Below are 21,155 nucleotides of genomic sequence, written 5' to 3' on the forward strand. Positions count from 1 at the left end.
TTCCAGTGTTACATAACCTTTGTCCCTCGTCCTAACAAGTGTTGGAAGCCTTGTTCGTCCTTGCAAAGAGCATGAACCAGTCCCTTGATGTCCACAAATCAACGCCAACTGCCCGTGTCAAGGCTGAAGCCCAGGAGCCTTCGCTGATCTTCATGCGGTCGGCACAATTTCTTGGGCACTACATGAGGCTCTCCACTCGCCATTACCGTCACACATTAGTGCGCGACACTCTTCAGCGAACAGCATCCAGCTACTGCGAAGCTGTTTTAGCTCACCGCAGCCTCATTCCCAAGCATTAAAAAATTGACTCTACCCGCAGTCCGACCATGGGCCCTTCAGGCACCAGTTGTGCACGTCAATGTCCCTGGCTTGACTTCCAGAAAATCAGCTACAACAATTGTTCTTCGCCAACTCAGTCTGAGCATGCTTCATCGCGATGAAGGCAGAATTAAAATCTTTACTGACGGCTCATCGACACAGACCAGCTTTGCCTGTGCATTCGTAATTCATTTGCTGTGGATTGAAAGAAGCGCAAGGCTGTCGCACCCGACGTCGGCTGCTGTGGCCGAGTTGCATTCCAATCTTATGGCGCTTTGCTTCATTGTGTCCCGCCAACTCCCGATTCACTGGACCATATACAGTGACTCCAAAACCGCCCTCCAAGCTTTGCACTGCACCATGGGCTGGAGCTCCTTCGCTCCACTGGTGTGTGACGTCCTCAGGGAGTATCCGTGTGCTGTCACACAGGGACATAACATCACCTTGCAGTGGATCCCAGGTCACTGTGGCGTCCCTGGGAATGAGGCTGCCGACCTATACTTGCGAGACGGGCTCATGTGGTGTACCGACGTACCCTATGTATTTCACCCAAGCGGACTCGAAGCATGCAATTGGTACCCTTATGAGACGTCTGTGCAGTGGACACTGGCGAAGAAGTCTCCCTCCTACGTCGTTCCCGCGCAAGGTAGGCCAAGATCTCCGTTTTTATATGCCGTCAGCGCTTCCTCGACCCATCACGTCGCTCATCTACAGGCTTCGCCTCAACGTGCCATACAGTGGCCAACTTTTGTTTAAGCTCGGCAAGGTTTTGTGCCCCAACTGCGGTCTGTGTGATGTAGTTGAGGACGTGGATCATATGCTCCAAGACTGCCCGAGGTACAGTGCATACCGTTGTACCCTTGTGTCATCGCTGGCACGCCTGGATAATTAGCCATACTGCACTGAAAAGGTTCTTGGGTGCATGCGGGCCCGGAAATCAGCTCATACCTGCCATGCGCGCCCTTGTGCAATTCCTCGTCTCGACGGACCTCTTTGACACTTTGTGAAGCTCTTTGTTTTTTGTTCATTGAGATTTCGCACGTAGACTCTCCTGCACTGTTGCTTTTCGTGCAAAGTTTTGTGGTGATGTTTTCATCCATTCCGTTTCAAAGTGTAGAGATTTGTGTAGTTTCCCTTCCTTTTCTGAATAATGCGTTCTGGAGTAGTCAGTGCCGAGTGGCTCGGGACTAACATCTCCATTTTTTCTTTTACAAATCAATCAATCAATCAGATAGACGCCGGTTACTGGATGAACTTTTGCGATCGTCACGCGGGACTCCCCCCCCCCCCCCTCCACATATATTATTTTTTCTCCTCGGATTTGCACGATTTGCGTGGGTCGGCCTGTGCAGGTAGGGGAGGCTCGCGCCCCCCCTAGCCCCCCCGTGGCTACGCCACTGACGTCCGTGTAGATCGTACCAAAGCTTAAGAAGTGTGGAAGAAGAAAACGTCTGTAATGAATTGTTAGGTCATGTAACTGCAAATGTGCCAAAGCAGGTTAACGATGGAAGGTCACTTGAGACAACTTACCAGCAAGAAAATCCTGGACAGATCTGAAATTGAAAATAGTGGCGTTCGCAAACAGTAACTTCAATATAGCGCACCCAACTCACCTGTGTAAAGCTTGTAGGAGTCATAACTGCACGTAGCCGTTAGGCCTACTTGGAACACAGAATAAGTGAGAGTTAATGATCACACTGTTCACGGAGTACATTGCCAAAGCTGAAACAACTTACCCTAATACGTACCTAGCTGCATAATCTCTTAGCTTCAAATGACACAGCCATAACGCACTGTGATGATGATGTTGGTGATGTTCGTGTGATCAACATGTGAAAGAGTATTTTGCGAGATTTTGCTTTTCTGGCGACCTTTCCACTTGTCTTTATAAATTTTAAGGCGGTATTCATGTCAGCAATTACAAATAAACAGAAAAAGAAAATTACAGCACCTAGCCAGCTGATGACATGATTGTTCACTGTGATGTGTTTCACTCATGATTCCATTTCTTATTTCACCACCAGCAACGGGGTAGAGTATCGCCGCTGACTATGAAACTTTCTATCTAGCATCATAAAATGATGTCGTTGTTTGACAGCATATGAACGAAAAAATATACCTAGTATATTACATTTGTACTTGATTGCTCCGTGAATGCTCCAAACATGAAATGAAGGAGTCTTTTGTTTCTCTTTTGTTTACATCTTTAGAAATACTGCTGATGATAAGTATAACATGTGACTAGAATGGATCAAGAAACACCAGTTGACCATGAAAGAGTTTCAACGATACAGCAGAACTGCAGAGGAAATATACACCATGGAGGCTAAATATCCAAAAATAAGTGTTCTTATAAACCAGCATAATGTGCACTGGCAAGGTGCATGCTTCCAAACAAAAGCCTGCAAAATGTGTCATGGTTTGTATATTTTTGTGCCAGAGTTACTGAATTACTGGTCAGGATACTATATATAAACCTTGATAGCGTATACTGTTGCTATCGCTATTTCACAGGAAAAAAAATTGATAGCTATCTTGTCGACAGCATCTCAGAAAACAATACATTGAATAAGACAGGAGTGTCAAGCATTCTTCCATACTATTGCAAGTGCACGCCTAGGTAAACACATTCAGAATTGACACGTGCATATTAATGCAACGGTGTGCAACATATGACTAGAATGGATTGAAAGCAGACTACACAAGAGGTTGGAACAATGAGCCACATTGTTCTAGACGATGTCTGAAAACGATACAATGATTATGTTTCCATGGAGAGCATAACATTCTTGTGCACTGTTTTGTGCAAGCACACCAGTGGATACAAGGGGTGTTTAATGAAGATCACTACGCTTAAAATCGCAATGACCGCCGTTTTTAATGCGTTAGCATTAGGAGTGTCAAAATGAAAAAAAACTGTATGTATGTATGCGTGTGTGTCCGTGTGTGAGATGGTGAAGCCTCACTGAGACAGCGGTAAAAGTGGACATGCAAAGGGGATATAAGAGGGTAAATGTAAATGAAGGCAAATAATTTGAAATTGAAGTAGTCGAAGGTAATTAAGAGTAAGAGGTAAGAGCAATTGAAGGTAGTTCGAGGTAATTAAAACAAGAAAGTTGAGTTTAAAGGTAATGAATGTAAGATATATGTAATTAAGAGAAAGATGAAATGGAATTAAGCAATACCGAGGGTAACCGCAGGTTATAACGGGGTTAATTAAATGTAATTAAAGGTAATTAACGTCCAATGAATTGAGAGTAATTATGGAAGGTAAATGTAACTAAAAGTAATTAAGGGAATTCAAGATTATCTCATGTAGCCTGCAGTTACCAAAGGTAATTACAGGGTAATTGAAAATAATTGAGGCTAATGAAAGGTTAATTAAATTGACTTACATATGCTAATTGAAAGTGTCGAACCCGGAATCAAGCATTGACTGGAGGTGGACAACCGGAAGTCGTGTTGGATCGGAAATGCATACCGAAACTCAAGTGTAGACGGGATGAGGACAACCGGAAGTCGGGTTTAGACTGGAAGTGGACAACCGTAAGTTGGGTTTAAACCGTAAGTGGATACCCGGAACTCAAGTATGGACCGGAAAAGGCGGTTAATGCTAACGCATTTCTCTCGCATTTACCTCTAAATCGCCAGTCAATTTCTTTTATAACTTTCTTTTCGGTTAGCATCTTGGCGAATTTTGCAAAGAACTGACCACCATAGCTGGGGATTTCGGGCCGCGAAGCTCATGACCACATCATCTGATACCGTGCAAGCTCAGCCGCGAGCTACAAACTCACGTGAAGGTTGACATGATGTATCTGTGAGATCTCTCATGTCACATATTAGCGTACTCACCAGATAACGTCCCACATATGACTACGGCATGGTCACAGGTGTGATACGTCTGGTGAGTGCGCTAATATGCAGCAGGACTGAGTTAACAGATATGCCATGTCGACCTTTACGTGAGTTCGTCGCCAGTGACTGAACTCGTGCCTTTTCAGATGATTGTGATTTTGAGTTCCGCGGCCCGAGATGCTGAGCTATGCTGACCAAGTAGCTACTAATTTACTATTTATTTCTCACTTTTCAATTTAGGAATCAAGGATACGAACCAGGGTACTTTGATTTACTATCAAATGTGTTACTGTTACATTATGATAGCAGGAATTTCTCCTGCGTTAGTGTGCACGAGTGTGCGTGTACGTGAGAGAGAGAGAGTTATTGTGTGTGTGAGTTATTGTTAGTGTGTGACGGACAACTAATCATGCACATCTCATTCTCTCCCTTCGCATATGGTAAAATATCTGACCGAAAATCAGAAAACTCAGGTTGTGATCCTGTCGTCACCATCTTTTCCCTCAGTTGTTGCTGTCATTCATGTTTGTGGCCGGCGCGGATAACTTGTTTCAATTTAGACCTTGGTTTTGCCTTATTTTCGTACTTATGCAACAATTTAATTAGCAAAAGTACTGTACAGGCTGCATTTGTGAGTTCTTGAATCGATGAAATTTGGATCACAGTTTTGTTTTCTGCACAGAACAGTGCCTCTCCTGTGCATTAAAAAACAAGAAGAGGCACGGTTCTGGATTTCTCTCAGTTACCCTTCGCTCAGTTTTGTATTAACCTGCCTGCATCAAATCTGGGAGTGCCACGACATAAGGAACATACACGAAAGGCGCTCCCTGTTCCCCTAGAAACACAACTTGCGACTCAACCATTTCACAGACGCGGTAAGGCGCAGGCAGAACGAAAAAAAAAAAAAGACATGGAAAGACTAGTTATGATTGTTCCATGTCCTCCAGCACTCTCACGTGCAATCTAAGTGGGTTAACACTAAATTCCCCAGGGAGCACAATGTACTCAAAGTCAAGTGCAATGAGGGTGGAGGGGTAGGTGGAAGGCCTTGAACAGACTCGTGAAACTAAATAAAGTTGATAAGACACATACCGTCCACCCCCATTGCACTCGACTTTCAGTACATCGTGCTGCTTGGGTCAGTGTTCTGTTATCAGGAAAGAGTGCAATGCTGCCCTGTTCTGCAACAGAAACGTGAAGCAAAACCAAATTAATTCCCCAAAATAACAACACAGTTTCTTCTTCTTCTTTTTTTTTTTCTGTAACAGGCACCCTTTGGTGCAGCATATGCCAAAATGTTAGGGAATTGATTTAATTAACGCATGCTAGTCTGCAAATTGGCCATTGTCTCAAGGATGCCTGAAGAGAACGAAAAACTGAAAAGAACGTACTTCACTGCTGTGAGGCAGTTTTTTTTTACTATTCAGTAGGAGATCTTCATGAAACGCAATCACACAGAACCAGTAACCGCACGTAGACAGCCGACAAGGGTCCGAGCATCCGCAGCCTAGTGTGAACATCCATTGAACGTCACCGGGACGCATTAGTTGAGATGCTGCAGTAGTATTCCGTCTGGTCTAGGTTTCGACATGGCGAAACTACAGGATCTCTGCCCTGAGCCCTGCGCGTATTTTTCCCTGCGCGGCGCGTGTGCGGAGGGTTGTCCGCGCGCTTATCGGCGGGGGAGGGATATGCGTGCGCTCATCGTAGCATATTTTTCAGTCTGGGCAGACTTCTTTGGCCATACTTGGGCCGACTTCACATATTTTTCCAATACAATAGGTGAGAGGTTTACATGCAGAGACATGCAAAGAAGGGTCATACACAAAAAAGGATAAGTGAAAATATATTTATTAATACCATTCAAGTTAAGATATATTTATTAAAGCCAATAGTGCTGGGAATTGTGATGCCAATCAGGTGAAGGAGAAAAATCCAGCCGAAAAACCTTCACCACCTGTAACAGGGCGGTGCTCGGGTGGAGGACCGCTGTGGTGGGCGGAGCGTGACCTGAGGGCTGCGTGCGCGCTTACCCTTCACCCTAGGCTGACTTCTTTCACAATTTTCCTACTTGGGCCGACTTCCTTCCCGCGACAGGTGGGCGTCGCGTGGCCGGAGGGCTGCGTGCGCGTTTACCCTTCAGCCTGGGCCGCCGACTTTCGTCATTTTTCAATTTGTGCCGACTTGAGTCGTAATTTTTCCAGCTACAACAGGTGTGCAGTAGGCTGTTTACATGCAAAGGATAACCATACACAAAAGTACAAGTGAAAATATATTTATTAAAGTCATTAGGAATTATGTTATGACTCTGCGTGAATGGGAAAAACTTAGCCAAAAATCTGAAATAGAAGGAACACAATACACGTAACAATACGCATTACAGGTATGATACATTAGCATTGAATAGGTATCACAAATCAAACACAATATTTTTATTAGTGGAAGTTTTCAATGAATCAGAAGTGATAACACACTTAATCAAAGAAGATATTCTTAATCAATACGATTATAAACAAAATTACAAATTGTATTATAAAAAGTCTAATATTCCTATACGTGAGAACCATCAGTGCAATAGCGGAAAGTTCTGATAGTTGTATGTAGTTAAATGTGAACAGCACAGACACTGGAAGACTATAGGACACGAACACAAGAGGAAATGAAATCTATACAACTACATTGATTAATCAAAACAACATAGTAATCTATCATTCAGAAAATCAGAAGAAAAAATCAAACTCATCAGAAAATAGACATCTTAAAAATGAACTTCACCACATAGCACGCTCCTAGCCAACAAACAGAACAAAGAACGACACGAACACAAGAGGAAATAAAATCTATACCACTACATTGTCAAACTCATCAGAAAATAGACACGTTAAAAATGAACTTCACCACATAGCACGCTCCCAACCAACAAACAGAACACGAACGACAAGAACACAATAGGAAATAAAATCTATACAACTACATTGATTAATCAAAACAACAGAGTAACATATCATTCAGAAAATCAGAAGAAAAAATCAAACTAATCAGAAAGTAGACATGTCAAAAATGAACTTCAGCACGTAGCACGCTCCTAGCCAACAACCAGATCTAATGATATCTGACCTGATTTGTTGAAGACGGTTGCCGATAGATGTATGGAAGACCACGGAACACGAACGACACGAGGAAATAAAATCTATACCACTACAAAGAAGATATTCTTAATCAAACCAACAGAGTAATCTATCATTCAGAAAATCAGAAGAAAAAATCAAACTCATCAGAGAATAGACATGTTAAAAATGAACTTCACCACATAGCACGCTCCCAGCCAACAAACAGAACACGAACGACAAGAACACAATAGGAAATAAAATCTATACAACTACATTGATTAATCGAAACAACAGAGTAACATATCATTCAGAAAATCAGAAGAAAAAATCAAACTAATCAGAAAGTAGACATGTTGAAAATGAACTTCAGGACGTAGCACGCTCCTAGCCAACAACCAGATCTAATGATATCTGACCTGATTTGTTGAAGACGGTTGCCGATAGATGTATGGAAGACCACGGAACACGAACGACACGAGGAAATAAAATCTATACCACTACAAAGAAGATATTCTTAATCAATACGATTACAATCAAATTACAAATTGTATTATAAAAAGTCTGAGACGTAAGAACCATCATTGCAATAGCGTGAATATCTGTCATAACATTTCGAGCGCAATAGGGAATCTCAGTTTCATATTCCAACATTACTCAACTTTTAATTTCTTATTAAGTGAACAGCATAGACGTAAGGAAATAACGAGAAACAACACAATCAACAGCTACAATTAATAGAGAGACAAACCTGCGCACCATCCAACACATAGAGAAATAATAGCTAATCAATCTATCAAAGGCGAAATAGCACAGACTTAATGCTAAGAACAGAGGAACACGCGGCGACACATAAACAACAACAGCGGAAAATAATCTATCATTGAACCATCATAAAATCGACCAATATACAATTTTCATTCTAACAAACACTACGAACCTTGATGGAGGTGTCCAAGACGTAGGAAATATGCACGGTTTTCACTCTTTTCCTCAAAGCCAGGAGACTTTATGTCTCTATCTATGTGACCATAGCACCGCGCATGCTTTATGACTCACAGGGTTAGGGGCTATATTACTTCGTCCAGCAAACAGAACACTCTAGAGGTCAGATAAGAGAGTTCAAAGGCGATATATTTTATTGTGCAGCGCAAATAGATGTCGATATCACTCGCGGGGGCCACTATCTTTTCGCATCCTTTCCCTGAAACGGAAGTCTTTCGTCAAAGTGGCTGACAAGTCAACTAAGTTTGTAGAGATGCGATATTGTTATTGAACATGTAGAGAAAGTCCAAATTATTAATTGGTAGCAACGATACTCAATCAAAAACAAGAAACAAATTTAATTACATCAAATTTTGTATTATGTTGCAACGGAAATTTCTAATGAACCACACAGAAATATCAAATGTGAAATGCAACTCAGAGTTATGAGGCATTCTCATCTTAGAGGTACTTACTTATGTCAATCGAGTGAACAATTGAAACAAATACAAGACAATAATTATTTCGAGCGGTAAGTTCACAACTCATAGAATATCAATCGAGTGAATACTTGAAACAAAATCAAAACAATAATTCTCACGACAGGTGGAGATTATAGCATTCTAAACAAGATAATAAAATTTTAATCAATAAAATAAACATAGATATGCTTTTAATTAAGTGTAGATGTGCACTTGAAAACAGAAGAGACAATTGCTCTACATTGAAAAGATGGACAGATTTTGTACTCGATACCGTAAGTCATGGGAAGATGTGATAAAAAACTGCTTCGAAAAGGAGGAGCCGCGAAACGATTTCATGATCGCTGCATTTCAATACGTCCTAGACATGGTCGTATTCGGTGATATTGTACAAACTACAGAAGTGAAGGTGCAATAATTTATATGCGAATCTACAATACTTATAAAAATATCTGCACATCAACGTCGGAAGGGCCACTAGGATTGATGGCGGAGTTTTTGAGATTTGCTAACGAAGAATTGAAATACACTAGACCAGATGTAATTGTAATCATTGCAATGGGCATTGCCTTCATCAAGAAAGCAATCGGATCAAATTATCATATACAAGCGGTCTATATCGCACGTTTCATTACGGATTTGTTGAAATTACACATATCTGAGGTGGAAAGTACATAAAATCTTATCACGTGATATGTTCCAATACCACGGCAACGCAATTATTTTCTTCTACCAGTCTGTGCAACGATGTCGAATCAACAGAAGTTCAATATTGTCGTGCATGGTCTGATGTATTATCGCCTGTTGAAACTCAACAAACATATCAATTGCGGTGGACCACCGGACGATTTTCATCTAATACTCTCTTGTACGCCATTCAAGAATCTTCATACAAAGAAAGGAAACATCAATAAGAGACTGTGCAAATTCATCGCGACAAAGTGCAAGTTGTTGAAGCAATACAAACACGGCGACAACATAGCGCCTGCGTTAATCAACGCTGGATTCAAGCGCCCAATAATCAGAATAAACTATTTAATGTCTTCGGAATTCATCAAAGAAGACAACAAACGAAAACTTCAGAGTTTGAAACAGAACTGTAATTTATCGAAATAAACAAATGTATAACTGAAACAATAAATGTAATCTTTGTCATCATTATAATGAATTCTGCGCATCACAATGAAAACACCTTATGATTAGATTGAAGATCGCTAAGGAAACGAATATTCCATAATGTGTGTAAGAATTCTCATATGGAATGAGACCCGACCACGAAATAGGTTTTACTCGACTACACTCTGTACAAGTTCATCACCCGAAGGATAGAATTGCCGGAGAAGGATCGGTCATTGAAATTTGGAGACATGATACATCAGTCTATGATTACAAAAAAGGATCACTAATGTCATGTGAAAACTTATCATATTTCTCAATCAGTTGCACTAGCCTAGACATAGTAAAAAAAGAAGGAGAAAAGGCGTCTTTGACAAGCAACTCGACTGGAGTACAGAGCAAATAAATACATATTTTTGTCAGCACAGTTGTCCATTTGTATGACTGGATAGGAAAAATGAGCCGTCCAAGATATGACAAAACAGGAAATAAGGCAAGATTACTGATCGCAGCGGGATAACTCAAAGCGTTCGCGACACATTGTCATCGACTTTTACAATCGCATTCGGGTTCAGTGCCTGGGAGATAATACGAAGCCTTCGCGAAAAGCGAATCTATTATCAGATGCTACAATGCAAACGAAAGATTTTACGAGCATGACGTGCAGGTCAAGTCTACATTTTCTAATCACGTAGTCTTCGTAACACACGGCACACAAACGTATATGAAATAATTTCCAAGTGGCAATCAGATTTTGGGAGAAGCGGATCACACAACAGCCATCAGAAGTGCTTAACAAATATACAATGAAGATGAGCGTTATGCATAAACACAATGGAAGATATGTTATATTAATTATAATAAGCAGATCAGCGCAGGTCACTACACTTTCTGTTCCTTAGTGTTTGTTGGCATGCCAGGAAACGTTTCTATGCATTCAAATTTCACGTCTAGGAGCCCTATGGCATCATGCACAAGAAAGTATTGGGCAAGATTAAGAAAATTTCAGTGAAGAACTACCATGCTGTGAGATGAAACACAGGGAAAGGTGGGACGACAGAGGATGAACGTGGCTCCAACCAAGGTTAGCTCAGAGCAGAGGGTCCCGACGTTTCGGAGCCAACTTGGCTTCTTCTTCAGGGATGACGGTGGCCAGGGTGCAGCAGACTTTATAACCGACGGTTAATTGTTTTGGAGTTCAGGTGACGTAGTGCGTTGACGTATATGCTTGGTAAAATCCCCAAGGACAGGTTCTGGTTTCCAGGGATCGACTGGATATCCCACGACTCAACTAGGAGCCTTCTCGCGAAATCACTCTCAAAGTCGATAAGCTGGACATGTCAAAGTCGATTATGTGGTCCTTCACTTGGCAGTGCTCAGCAAGCGCGCTGCGTTCCAGGTCACACTTGCGAACGTCGTTTTTTGTGTTGTTGCAGTCTTTGGGTGAAGTTCTTTGTTTCCCCAATGTACGATGCCAGGCACTGAGAACAGGGAATTTTGTAGATAAGACCTTGTGCCTTTTCTTTAGGGCGGCAATCTGTCTGCCGCGGTATCAGGTGTCCGAGCGTCGACACTGGTTTATGGGCCACGCGTATCCCTTCCTTGGCGAGCACACGTACCAAGGCTTCGCTGATGCCTCTCACATAGGGGATACTAATACGCTTCACTCGATGTACAGTAGTATCTGCCGCACGTGGTCGGTCATCCGGCTTGCAACGCGAGATTCTTTGAATAAAGTTTTGCTTGTAGCCGTTTCTCAGCAGACCAGCCATGACTACCCTCTCTTCCTTCTTTCTGCCGCCTTCTGTGGAGCAGATGTTTCTGGCCCACGACAGGAGGAAAGAGACAACCGCCGCCTTGTGACACGAGGGGTGGTTGAAGTCAGATGGCAGGTGTCGTCCGGTGTGTGTTAGCTTTCTGTAGACAGTGAACTCCAGGTTGTTCTCATGCCGTGTGACGAGCACGTCGAGAAAGGGCAGGCGGTTGTCTGTTTCACGTTCAACAGTGAATTGTGTGGACGGCTCGACGCTGTTGACGTGTGTCAAGAAGGCATCCACGTCTGATTTCTTGAGGATGCAGAAGCAATCGTCCACGTTGCGTAGGAATACCTTGGGGTGATTGGGTGAAGATTGTAATGCTCTTTCCTCGATGCATTCCATTACCAAGTTTGCCGCTATGACGGAGACTGGGGCACCCATCGCCGTCCCGGTGGTTTGCTTGTAATATTCTCCTCCGAAGGCGAAGTACGTGCCGTTGAGGCAGAAATCAAGTAGCCGGAAGAGTTCGTCGATGCTCAGTTTGGTCCTTGAGCTGAGGTCGTTATCCGTCTCAAGTGCACGTCTGGCAGCAGAGACTGCCAGCGGGACGGGAACGTTCGTGAAGAGAGATACGACGTCAAACGAGCAGCACTCGTCGGCGACAGTCAGTGGCGAAACCAGCTACACGAAATGGTTGGAGTTGCGTACAAAGGTCGATGTTCTTCCGGTTAGTGGAGAGAGGAGTTCGTGCAGGGAACCCGACAGAGCACGGAGGGGAGACGATCTGAAGTCCACAATAGGACGTAGTGGGACACCAGGTTTGTGGACCTTGGAAAGGCCGTAGAAACCGGGGGCACTACCGTTCCTAAGGGAAAGGTGGGCAAAAACATTACTACATTACTGTTTGGTCGCTCTACAGAATGTCTTATTCTGAACAGAATTTTTATGAGAAAACAATGAAAGACACGTAGATGCGGTTTTCATACTTCTTTCCGGTTTTCTGGACAATTATACCTGTCTACATTCTGCTATTTCATTTTTTTTAGAAAAGCCTAATGGAAAAGTTAATGGAGACTACTACACAGATTATGTTGATGGAATATCTCAGAGATTGTTTGCCTTATAAGCCATCTGTGAGCACTGCTATCCAAGCAGCAGTCGTTGCTTTCTCATAAGAATAATCCTGTTCAGTGCACACACAAACACACAAAATTCATTAAACGAGGGTGCTTCATTCCATCAATTGCAGCTCTAATGCCAACTCAGTGTCTGCAAGAGTTGCAGTGCTACTCTTTTTTTTTTCATGAGAAAAGGAAGCTATAGTTAATTGGATTTGGTTAACAAATGCCTTCAGACCACCCGGTATGGAAATGAAGTTCTAAGGAGACAATACCCCTCAGATCAGTATTTTTACAGGCTCTTGAATTATAAACCTACATTTTCTATCAGCGCAGATTTATACTTCTTTGAGCGAAGGTGTCTGTCTATGTGTACAAAGATACTCCCGCCATGTAAAAAAGTGAAGAAGTGAATACATGGCGTACGTGATTGAGTTCCTCCACCATTTGTTCCATTTGAGATTCAAACCGTAGCTCAGCTTCCAGAGCTAGAGGAATATTTAGTTCCGGGAGGTGCACTCAGCATTATTGCAGTGATGTGCGGCAATAAGCGTGGAACTTAACACAGCATAGGAAAGTTATCATATGCATACCACATCTTCAAGTAAAAATTTCGATGGCAGTTTCTCCGGATACTCAAGTTTCCTAACTTCATATGATACCTGCAGCAGCTGCTGCATACGTGACGTGCTGATGTTGATCGCGTGATGATGTAAGTTAGCTATGGCCTGCAAAAACTGAAGTCAACGAGTTGATCAATGTTATTTTGTTTTCTCAAAAATGCAGGAAGGATTTACAAATTCAGCAAAGCTTGCAGAGTTGAAAAATAGACTAAGAACAATGTAGTCTATTCCATCTAGTCTTTCAACTAGGATAGTATCTCATTGTGCTATCTCACTTTTGCACATAATCCCCTAATTAGGGACTTAATGAATTTTAGGTAATTAGACAGCTTGTCGTTTTATGCTTTCTTCCAGAGAATGTCCGCCGTGCTGCATAACTTTATTCCAAAGACTACACCTGTGCTGTTAACAGTGCTTATTGATAAAATTCTGTAAATATAAAAAAAAAACACAAAGTATATAAAGAACAGAAGGATGCGGTTGACCAGATTAGTATATTACACGGAGAATAAGTAGCCGAAGCTCTTTGTCTGCACGTAGTGTATGTGTTTATAAGTGCTCAAACGTCGCCGTACCAGCACTGGACATGAATAGCTATTTCGGGAATTATCAGGGTTTGAATGTATGAAAGCCTACTGTATTACCATGCACAGTGGCACATCACACTTTGCGAGTAACAATAACCTCAACTGCAACAAGCGAAAAAAAAAGCTCGGCAGGCACATGGTGGTATCATCCTGTTCTTTTTTTTTTTTATGTGCGCTACTGAAAAAGAACAGAGATGTTAGCCTGAAATGCAATTCTACTCTCATCCCTTCAAGTGACAAATTTATGACATAAAAAGCTAGATTGCACACCAGTGTAAAATGTTACATTATTTAGAAGCTCCACGCTGTAAGCATAAATTTAAGTAGAACTCGTGGTTATCATATACTCACGTTCAGTTCAAGCAGTGCCTCATCAGAGGTCAGTGCTTGTTCTATAATAATGACAGTTTCATCATTCTGTTGTGTAGCACACAAGGTGTTGTTTGTGAGGAACTGCTTTCGCCTGGCTGTCAGTCTGCAAGTTTTACAGTTCAGTGGCAGCCGCTGCATAAACACACTCTGAAGAAAAACAGACTAATCAATATGGTGTAAATAAAAGTGATATTTTGCTGACATACAGATCAAGCGTCATAGTTATCAATTATCATACATAAAATTACCACCATGTTGACTAGTACATGTTTCAAAATGTTGCAGACTTCAGACTTCAATCAGCAGACATCAGCTGATAGGCATGGAATTATGCACAATCACTCACCCAACAATGCTTTGCGTTTCTTTCTGCTTTTGAGCCAGGCTTTACATTAAGCCAGGTCATGGATGGGTAAGATTTCGACAGGCTTTGTCCAATTGATTTGTACTGTGCTCGTAGCTGCCATGCCTCATCATTGACGACAAGCTGATTTTCACTATTTAGAAAAGCATCACCATTACTCTTCAGTGGTAACCATTTTTGGTCTGGTAATATTGCATGTGGTCTGGTAATTTTGCTTCTCTTTGCTTTTCTCATTATAAATCACATACATTGTGTACACATAGACGACACTGCGATGTCAGTGAAGCTTACCAATGGCAGGCGAAAGGAAACACAAGGAAAAAAATTGACGGCTTACAATCTGTAGTGCTTCTCTACCTTTGCAATCTGACAGAGAGCACTAAAAATGCCATAATGCAGATTACAAATTCAAGGTCTTTTTAGGGGTCAAGTATACTTACTCTAAGAAGTCAACAAGCTCATCCTGAAGTTGGTGTTGCAACATATTCTGCATATAATCCTTGAGGCACTCTCCGTCCAGGAGGGGTTGTACCATAGCCGGAAACCGTGGCAGCTGGAATTGCTACCAATATCTGGGAGGGAAGTTAGCTCCGAATATACTTTTTTTTTCAAGGTTAAGAAAGCAAATGTGATATATATACGCAGTAGGTTCATGTTTATGAAATGTGAGACTGGTCCTTTACAATGCAGATATAAATAACTATGTTACAAAATGCAAGCAAAGTGGTACACAAATTATTCCTTCAGTGGTGCTGTAGATGAAGCATGGCCTCGGACACAAAAGCTCATCGGGGATGAAAATCAGTTCATGATCTGTTCCCTGAAGAATAAGTGCATTAATCTTCTGCTTAAATTCCTTCTGCACCATCATCTTTGTGAGCAGATACTTATCTGCATCTCTGCATACTATCTGTATTACTTTAACAAACTCAGGTTCTTGTGTGCGGCCACTAGACATAAGCACATCTCCCTCTGTAACATCAACATTGTTGACGACAGTGGAAAGCGTAAACGAGACTTCTGAAACAAAAAGTCGACCTGGTATACATGCTGAAACCAATCTCTCGTCGACAGAGCACACAACTGCACTCTGGTCCACATGCTTCATACAGTAGTTTCTCTTTGGTGCTCCAGAACCGCAGAACCATTCCAAAGACTCACAGATGGGTGCACTTGGTACAGTTCACTGACAGAACGTGGTAGATTTTTATAGTTGAAGTACTTCCTAGATTTCGATAGAGAATTTTTCGTTTCGCAGCCCATGGTCGAATGGTGCTTCAGTAGGCCGAATTGCTTTACTTGCTTTACCAATTGTATTAGCATGCGCATTTTCGGAATGAGATTAGTCCCACCGTAACACTGAAGATACATATTGTTGTGCTCAGCAATTAGAGTCTCCAGGTCGCACAAGCAATCAACATCCAATACTCGGGATGAGCATGCCTGCACAATTTGACAGAGCAACACAAGGCACGATATATGTTGGTTCTCCTGTATGAGGTCACGTGGCTCTTGCTCTTGAAATAACGCAAACCCAACAAAAAATGTTGCATACCTGAGAGCGCACAAGAGCAGGCATGTCCACAAAAAGAATATAGAACACAGATAGCTTCCCCCTATTTCCTCTCTTCATTCCTAAAGAGTTTGCAACCTCGATGTCATCGCAGTAGATAATCACTTTATGGAATTCTGTTGCTTGTCAACAAAAGCTGGGTGCGACTTAACACGCAGGCCGTCATGAAAATCTCGCAGTATGTCTTTGGTTGGATTACTCTTACCATCATTAGACAGCCAATCATACACATCGGGATGCTTCAATAAATTTCCAATGAGACGTTTTATAGGAACGTAATATGCCTTCTTCCCATCAGGCAAAGCAACCTCTTCAGGAGGAACATTCCGCGTTTAATATACTCGGACTTTCTGTGCCTCTCACTGGGTAGCGATGGTAAGCCACAAGGAATGTTGTGTTTGGTCAAAATGTTGGACACAGACTCAGCTATTGCATCTACGGCGTTCTTTGATGTACGGTGCTGGCCTTCCAGTGTCCTGCAGAGATCGTAAACAGGTGCCTCAGCATTATCACGATGTGTACGACAGTTAATGGAGCTAGAAGGTGTGTTGCTCACTATCAGCCTCAAGAGGACCTGGAGGAGAATCTGCGTCGTAGCGGCTAGCTTCAGCTGGCATAACCCAAGTAGAAGCAGCTGACATTGAACGACAAGCAGCTACATGCTCTTTGTAACGCTTCGCATAACGTACATTACTATGACAGTGTGGGCAGACAAATGAGGTACGAGTGACCTGCGAGCAAGTTTTACAGTGTAACCTGAGTCGTTGATAGTTTGTGCTAGAAAAGCCACAGTTTCCGCCAATGTTTGGCAGCTTTTCCTTTGATGATGGATCAGCTCGCACGCGTTGACCAAGATTTTCAATAGCCTGCAGCGTTGCTTGTTGTGCCACAGGATCATTTTCATAACTGATTTCTGTGCCTGTCAGTCATAGACAGGATCATAATGCATTCAAGGTGTCTGCCTTTCAAGAGGCATATATGTTATGATTTCTCAAATATATCTGCATCATGTGTCAGCTGCTGCCATGTCTCCTCACTTGTGCAGGTCTCAGAGCCTACAAAGAAGTTGAGCTTCAACTATATGGGAAGTAGTTTTTCTACACATATTTATGGCTTGGAAAACAGCAATGAAAAGTGTGAGACAATATGATATTTCTTCATGCTGGGGGTAGTCGAACAACATACAGAAAACAAAGTACACAAGACTTCCAACTAACACTTGTCTCATCCACTGTCACGTTTCCTTGAAGTCAAGGAATGCCCTCAATTTGGATATTGTTCAGCCTTGCGTCCACTCTATACAACAGCTTTACTGCTAATAAAGGGCGATGTAGAACACTGAGCATGTGAGCATAACCATGGCCACCCTCTGCAGATATCGCGAAAGTTTTTTTCTTGATGACAGGGACAAAAGGCGGGGCGGAAGTATCCTGCTGGATGTCTGAAATTGCCTTTAAGCTTCTATTATCCGCAGAACTCCCCAGTTTAGAGATCATGTAGCTAAAAATTAAACACAGCCATGCTTGTGTGATCATTGGTGTATGCTACTGCTCATCAATCTACATAATACCCTTTCTGGTCAGGCCACCCTGGCAACAAGTTCACTTAGGATGTCCCGATGATGCGTAGTGGTGCATCAGTTGTTTTGGGGATACTTTGCGGTATTGTTAAGTATGGCAACCAAGCGTTACTGCGGATGTTTGAGTGTTCTTTTTTTGTTTTTTGCTGGTGCATTTTGTGTGGTGCTTTAGCATAAGTCATTATTGTCAATATTCCTAAAGGTTATTTCAACATTTATGCTCTGTGTGCATGCAAAATTGAATACAAAACGGAGACTTAAGCTGATTCAACAGAGGAGCCTTTTGTAATGACTACTTTCAACTTGCAACAGCGATTTCAAAGAACAAACCTCAACTTCAGAAAAAGTGAAATATTTTCTTGTCTACAAAATGGTGATTTGCATCACGATGACTTTCTCTAATCGCATAGAGCGAACGTTCATTCACAGCTGTGAAGTGCACGAGTGTGTAACATGTGCAACGTATTGCACGTTCCTTGTTCATGCTGCTTCTTTATAAATCAGCTGTGAAGGAAACTAAGTTGCCATCTGTGCAGTCAAGCTACGCTGTCAGGCAGACATCAGGTAGTGTTAGTAACTCCTAGACAACTAAATCGCTAAAATTCATTAAGTAAAGTTGGAATTTACTCTCTCTGAGGGTATTCAACAGTGTCAAGGACAATGTACTTAAATAATAGTCAGCACAAATTCTATCATCTCACATTTTTCAGAAATTAATTTAGTTAATTCGCCATCCAGCATAGTTGTGGACATCCATACAGGATGTCTGTCTGGCCGCATAGCAAACCTGCCAAAATGACATCAGCACCACTCTGTTTCTTTCATAAAAAAATCTAAAACACATAGAAAAGGAACACTATGTTTACTAAAATGCTCAAGGACAGTTATACCGACGCTGATTAATTTCAAAGCAGCCCTTTAGCCACGTAACACATTAGCCGTGAATTATTTTTCAATGACGTTAGTCCTGTCCTGGGCATACTTGCTTATGTTTATGACATTACTTAACAGGCACATGTGGGCATCGTACTAAGCTACACTGTTAGCAAAACAAGAAACAGCATAACGGCACGGCGATAAACAATTTTCATACTTCAAGTAAAATAACACATTACTACAAAAATTGGGGCACTTCAAAGGGAACTGTGCGAACATGTATCTGGTGACGCTGTGAAACCTAAGACTGCACTGGCGGTGACAGAACTCAAAACCTGTGTCACCTCCCAGTCTCCGCGCGGAAGGTCATCATCCCATTCACTACGGCACGGGAGGTAGTAGCTGAATACCAGATAGATAGTACGTATACAGTTGCAGCACCGGTTTTGGTGTTCGTGTTCTCTCTGTGTATACATTTGCAGCAGACGCAGAGTTGTGTTGCAGTTGCAAAAGATAATGCGCTTATTTTCAAACCTGGAATATCTGTACTGGATTCATGTCTATGTGGCTGCTCCGATGGGACCTGAGGGGCCTGAACCAGTGCCAAGATATCTGGAAAATTTTAACCCAAGTTATGCAAACACTTAGTACTGTACAGCTGAGCTGGCTTCGTTCGCACAATCCTGTACAAGCAGAAAGTGGCCGATTGCAAGCTTCAATTGCTCATTTGCATTCCCATTGATGGCCATGGTTCTGTACTTACCGACTATAGCTATGAAACTGGAGAGTGGCCGCAATATTCACATCACCCTGGAGGGAATGGCCCGAAACGCCACACCTCTTTACTCCTGGTGAATTTTGAATACTCGCACATCGAACATGGCCCTCAGAGCATGCCACGCAAATCCTTATTTGTGCTCATCTGTGCTCGCATGGGACGCTCGCAACCGAAAGCGCGCCCCGTGTAGTTGGGAAAAGGTGATCCTACTTTGCGAGACACGAAAACGAGACAGTTTTTAGAATTCAGAAATAATGATATACTTACCTAACAACCTCACTCGAGCAAGAATTTCGCTGTACCAGCAAATGTGAAGATAAGCGGACTGCCAGAACGCCGCGTAGAACCAAAACAGCCAGCGGCAGGCATCACATGTGCGCCAGAATGTGCGGGCAAAGCTGGCGCAAGTTATAAGAACTAAACTGAAGCACGTATAACGCTAGAAAGATATCAAAATAACGCCAAACGTTTTGTGTGCATAACGGGCACAAAACTAATGAGAAAAAAGAAAGTAAGACATTTCGAGGCGAGGACTGCAGTCGAGGCATCATTCAATTCATGCGAAACGAAACCGAAAACTTTTGTTTTGTTCTTCGCGGCCTCCGAATGACGAGTTTATAATGGAAATTAATACGTTTCGCCAGCAGGTACACCAAATCGATTTGTGCGGTACAGAAGCGTGTAAGTTAGCAGGTACAATCGCCAATTAGCAGGTACACTACGCAGTACCTGCTATGTACGTACCTTACTGACTTCTGCTTCTTCGGTCCGTGTCGGTTGCGTTCCTGCTACTCCCCGACCTTCGCGTACGTGCAGCGGTTGTGTACCTGTTGCCACCGGCGCCCGTCCATTCTGGGCGGTACATGGACGGTACGCAAAGGGTACCGGATTTAGAGTGTACACACGCTCTGACACACGCGCAAGCACATGCTCACACACGCACACGCTCACACACGCACATACACGTGAACACACTCGCGCACACAAACAACAACAACAACTTTATTTTCGGCCTTGGAGAGTGGGGAGTTTCATCGCAACAGGCGATACTCTACCCCAGTGCTTGGTGGAATGGGGGGAATAAAATAACGAGCCCCTTTACAATAACGATCGAAGTCCGATGGTGTCCAGAAATGTCAGAAGAGCTTTGAGCGCAGAGCGTTGCTGGGCTGGATTGGGCCAGGGACCAAGCAATTTCGGTAGGGAGAAAGGGCGAGAGTCCAGCTGACGAAGAGACTCGGAGAGTGTCATTCGGGAAGGTTCGTAGTGAGGGCAATGAAGAAGAATGTGCTCCAGATCCTCAAGAGCACCACAGTGGCAACAGGTGGGAGAATCAATTTGTCTCAAGCGGTAACGCCACTGAGCTGTAAAGGCCACATCGAGGCGCATGCGGTGGATTAATGCAGCATCCTGACGAGATGTGTTTCGTGGCATGCGGAAAGCGAGCATGGGATCAACTCTGGATCAACGGAACCGGACCCGTATTGTTCTGCTCAGAGGAGACCGCCGTTCAATTCTGCGACGTCTAGTGACACCCCTGGCTTCCCGCCAACGGACAACCGACATTCTTCCCCCCTCTCGAGCACACAAACAGGCAAACAAACTGTGCGATTTTCAACTCCCGGTGAGAATCGCAACACCTTTCGTTATCGACTGCATCTTT

At 42.8% G+C, this 21,155-nt stretch overlaps 1 protein-coding gene across 1 annotated transcript; it reads right to left on the bottom strand.

Annotated features, from left to right (window-relative positions):
* Positions 1 to 11,265: 11,265 nt before the first annotated feature.
* LOC135384612 (uncharacterized) lies at positions 11,266 to 15,221 on the bottom strand. Its single transcript, XM_064613810.1, has 3 exons — positions 15,127 to 15,221; positions 14,302 to 14,425; positions 11,266 to 12,303 (listed from the first exon to the last, which is right to left on the bottom strand). Exons 1-3 carry the CDS (start codon positions 15,219 to 15,221, stop codon positions 11,266 to 11,268), a joined length of 1,257 nt encoding a protein of 418 aa, XP_064469880.1.
* Positions 15,222 to 21,155: the final 5,934 nt, after the last annotated feature.

This window comes from Ornithodoros turicata, chromosome 2 (assembly GCF_037126465.1).
Source record: "Ornithodoros turicata isolate Travis chromosome 2, ASM3712646v1, whole genome shotgun sequence".
Classification (NCBI taxonomy): Eukaryota; Metazoa; Arthropoda; class Arachnida; order Ixodida; family Argasidae; genus Ornithodoros; species Ornithodoros turicata.

What these genes read in the sequence shown, in the direction of transcription:
- LOC135384612 (XM_064613810.1), bottom strand. Translation starts at nt 15,221, where the DNA reads ATGGTACAACCCCTCCTGGACGGAGAGTGCCTCAAGGATTATATGCAG. An exon ending in GAGCTTGTTGACTTCTTAGA is followed by an intron (nt 14,426 to 15,126) that starts GTAAGTATACTT and finishes TAAAACTTGCAG; the next exon opens with ACTGACAGCCAGGCGAAAGC. An exon ending in AGGCACTGCTTGAACTGAAC is followed by an intron (nt 12,304 to 14,301) that starts GTGAGTATATGA and finishes CATTTCGTGTAG; the next exon opens with CTGGTTTCGCCACTGACTGT.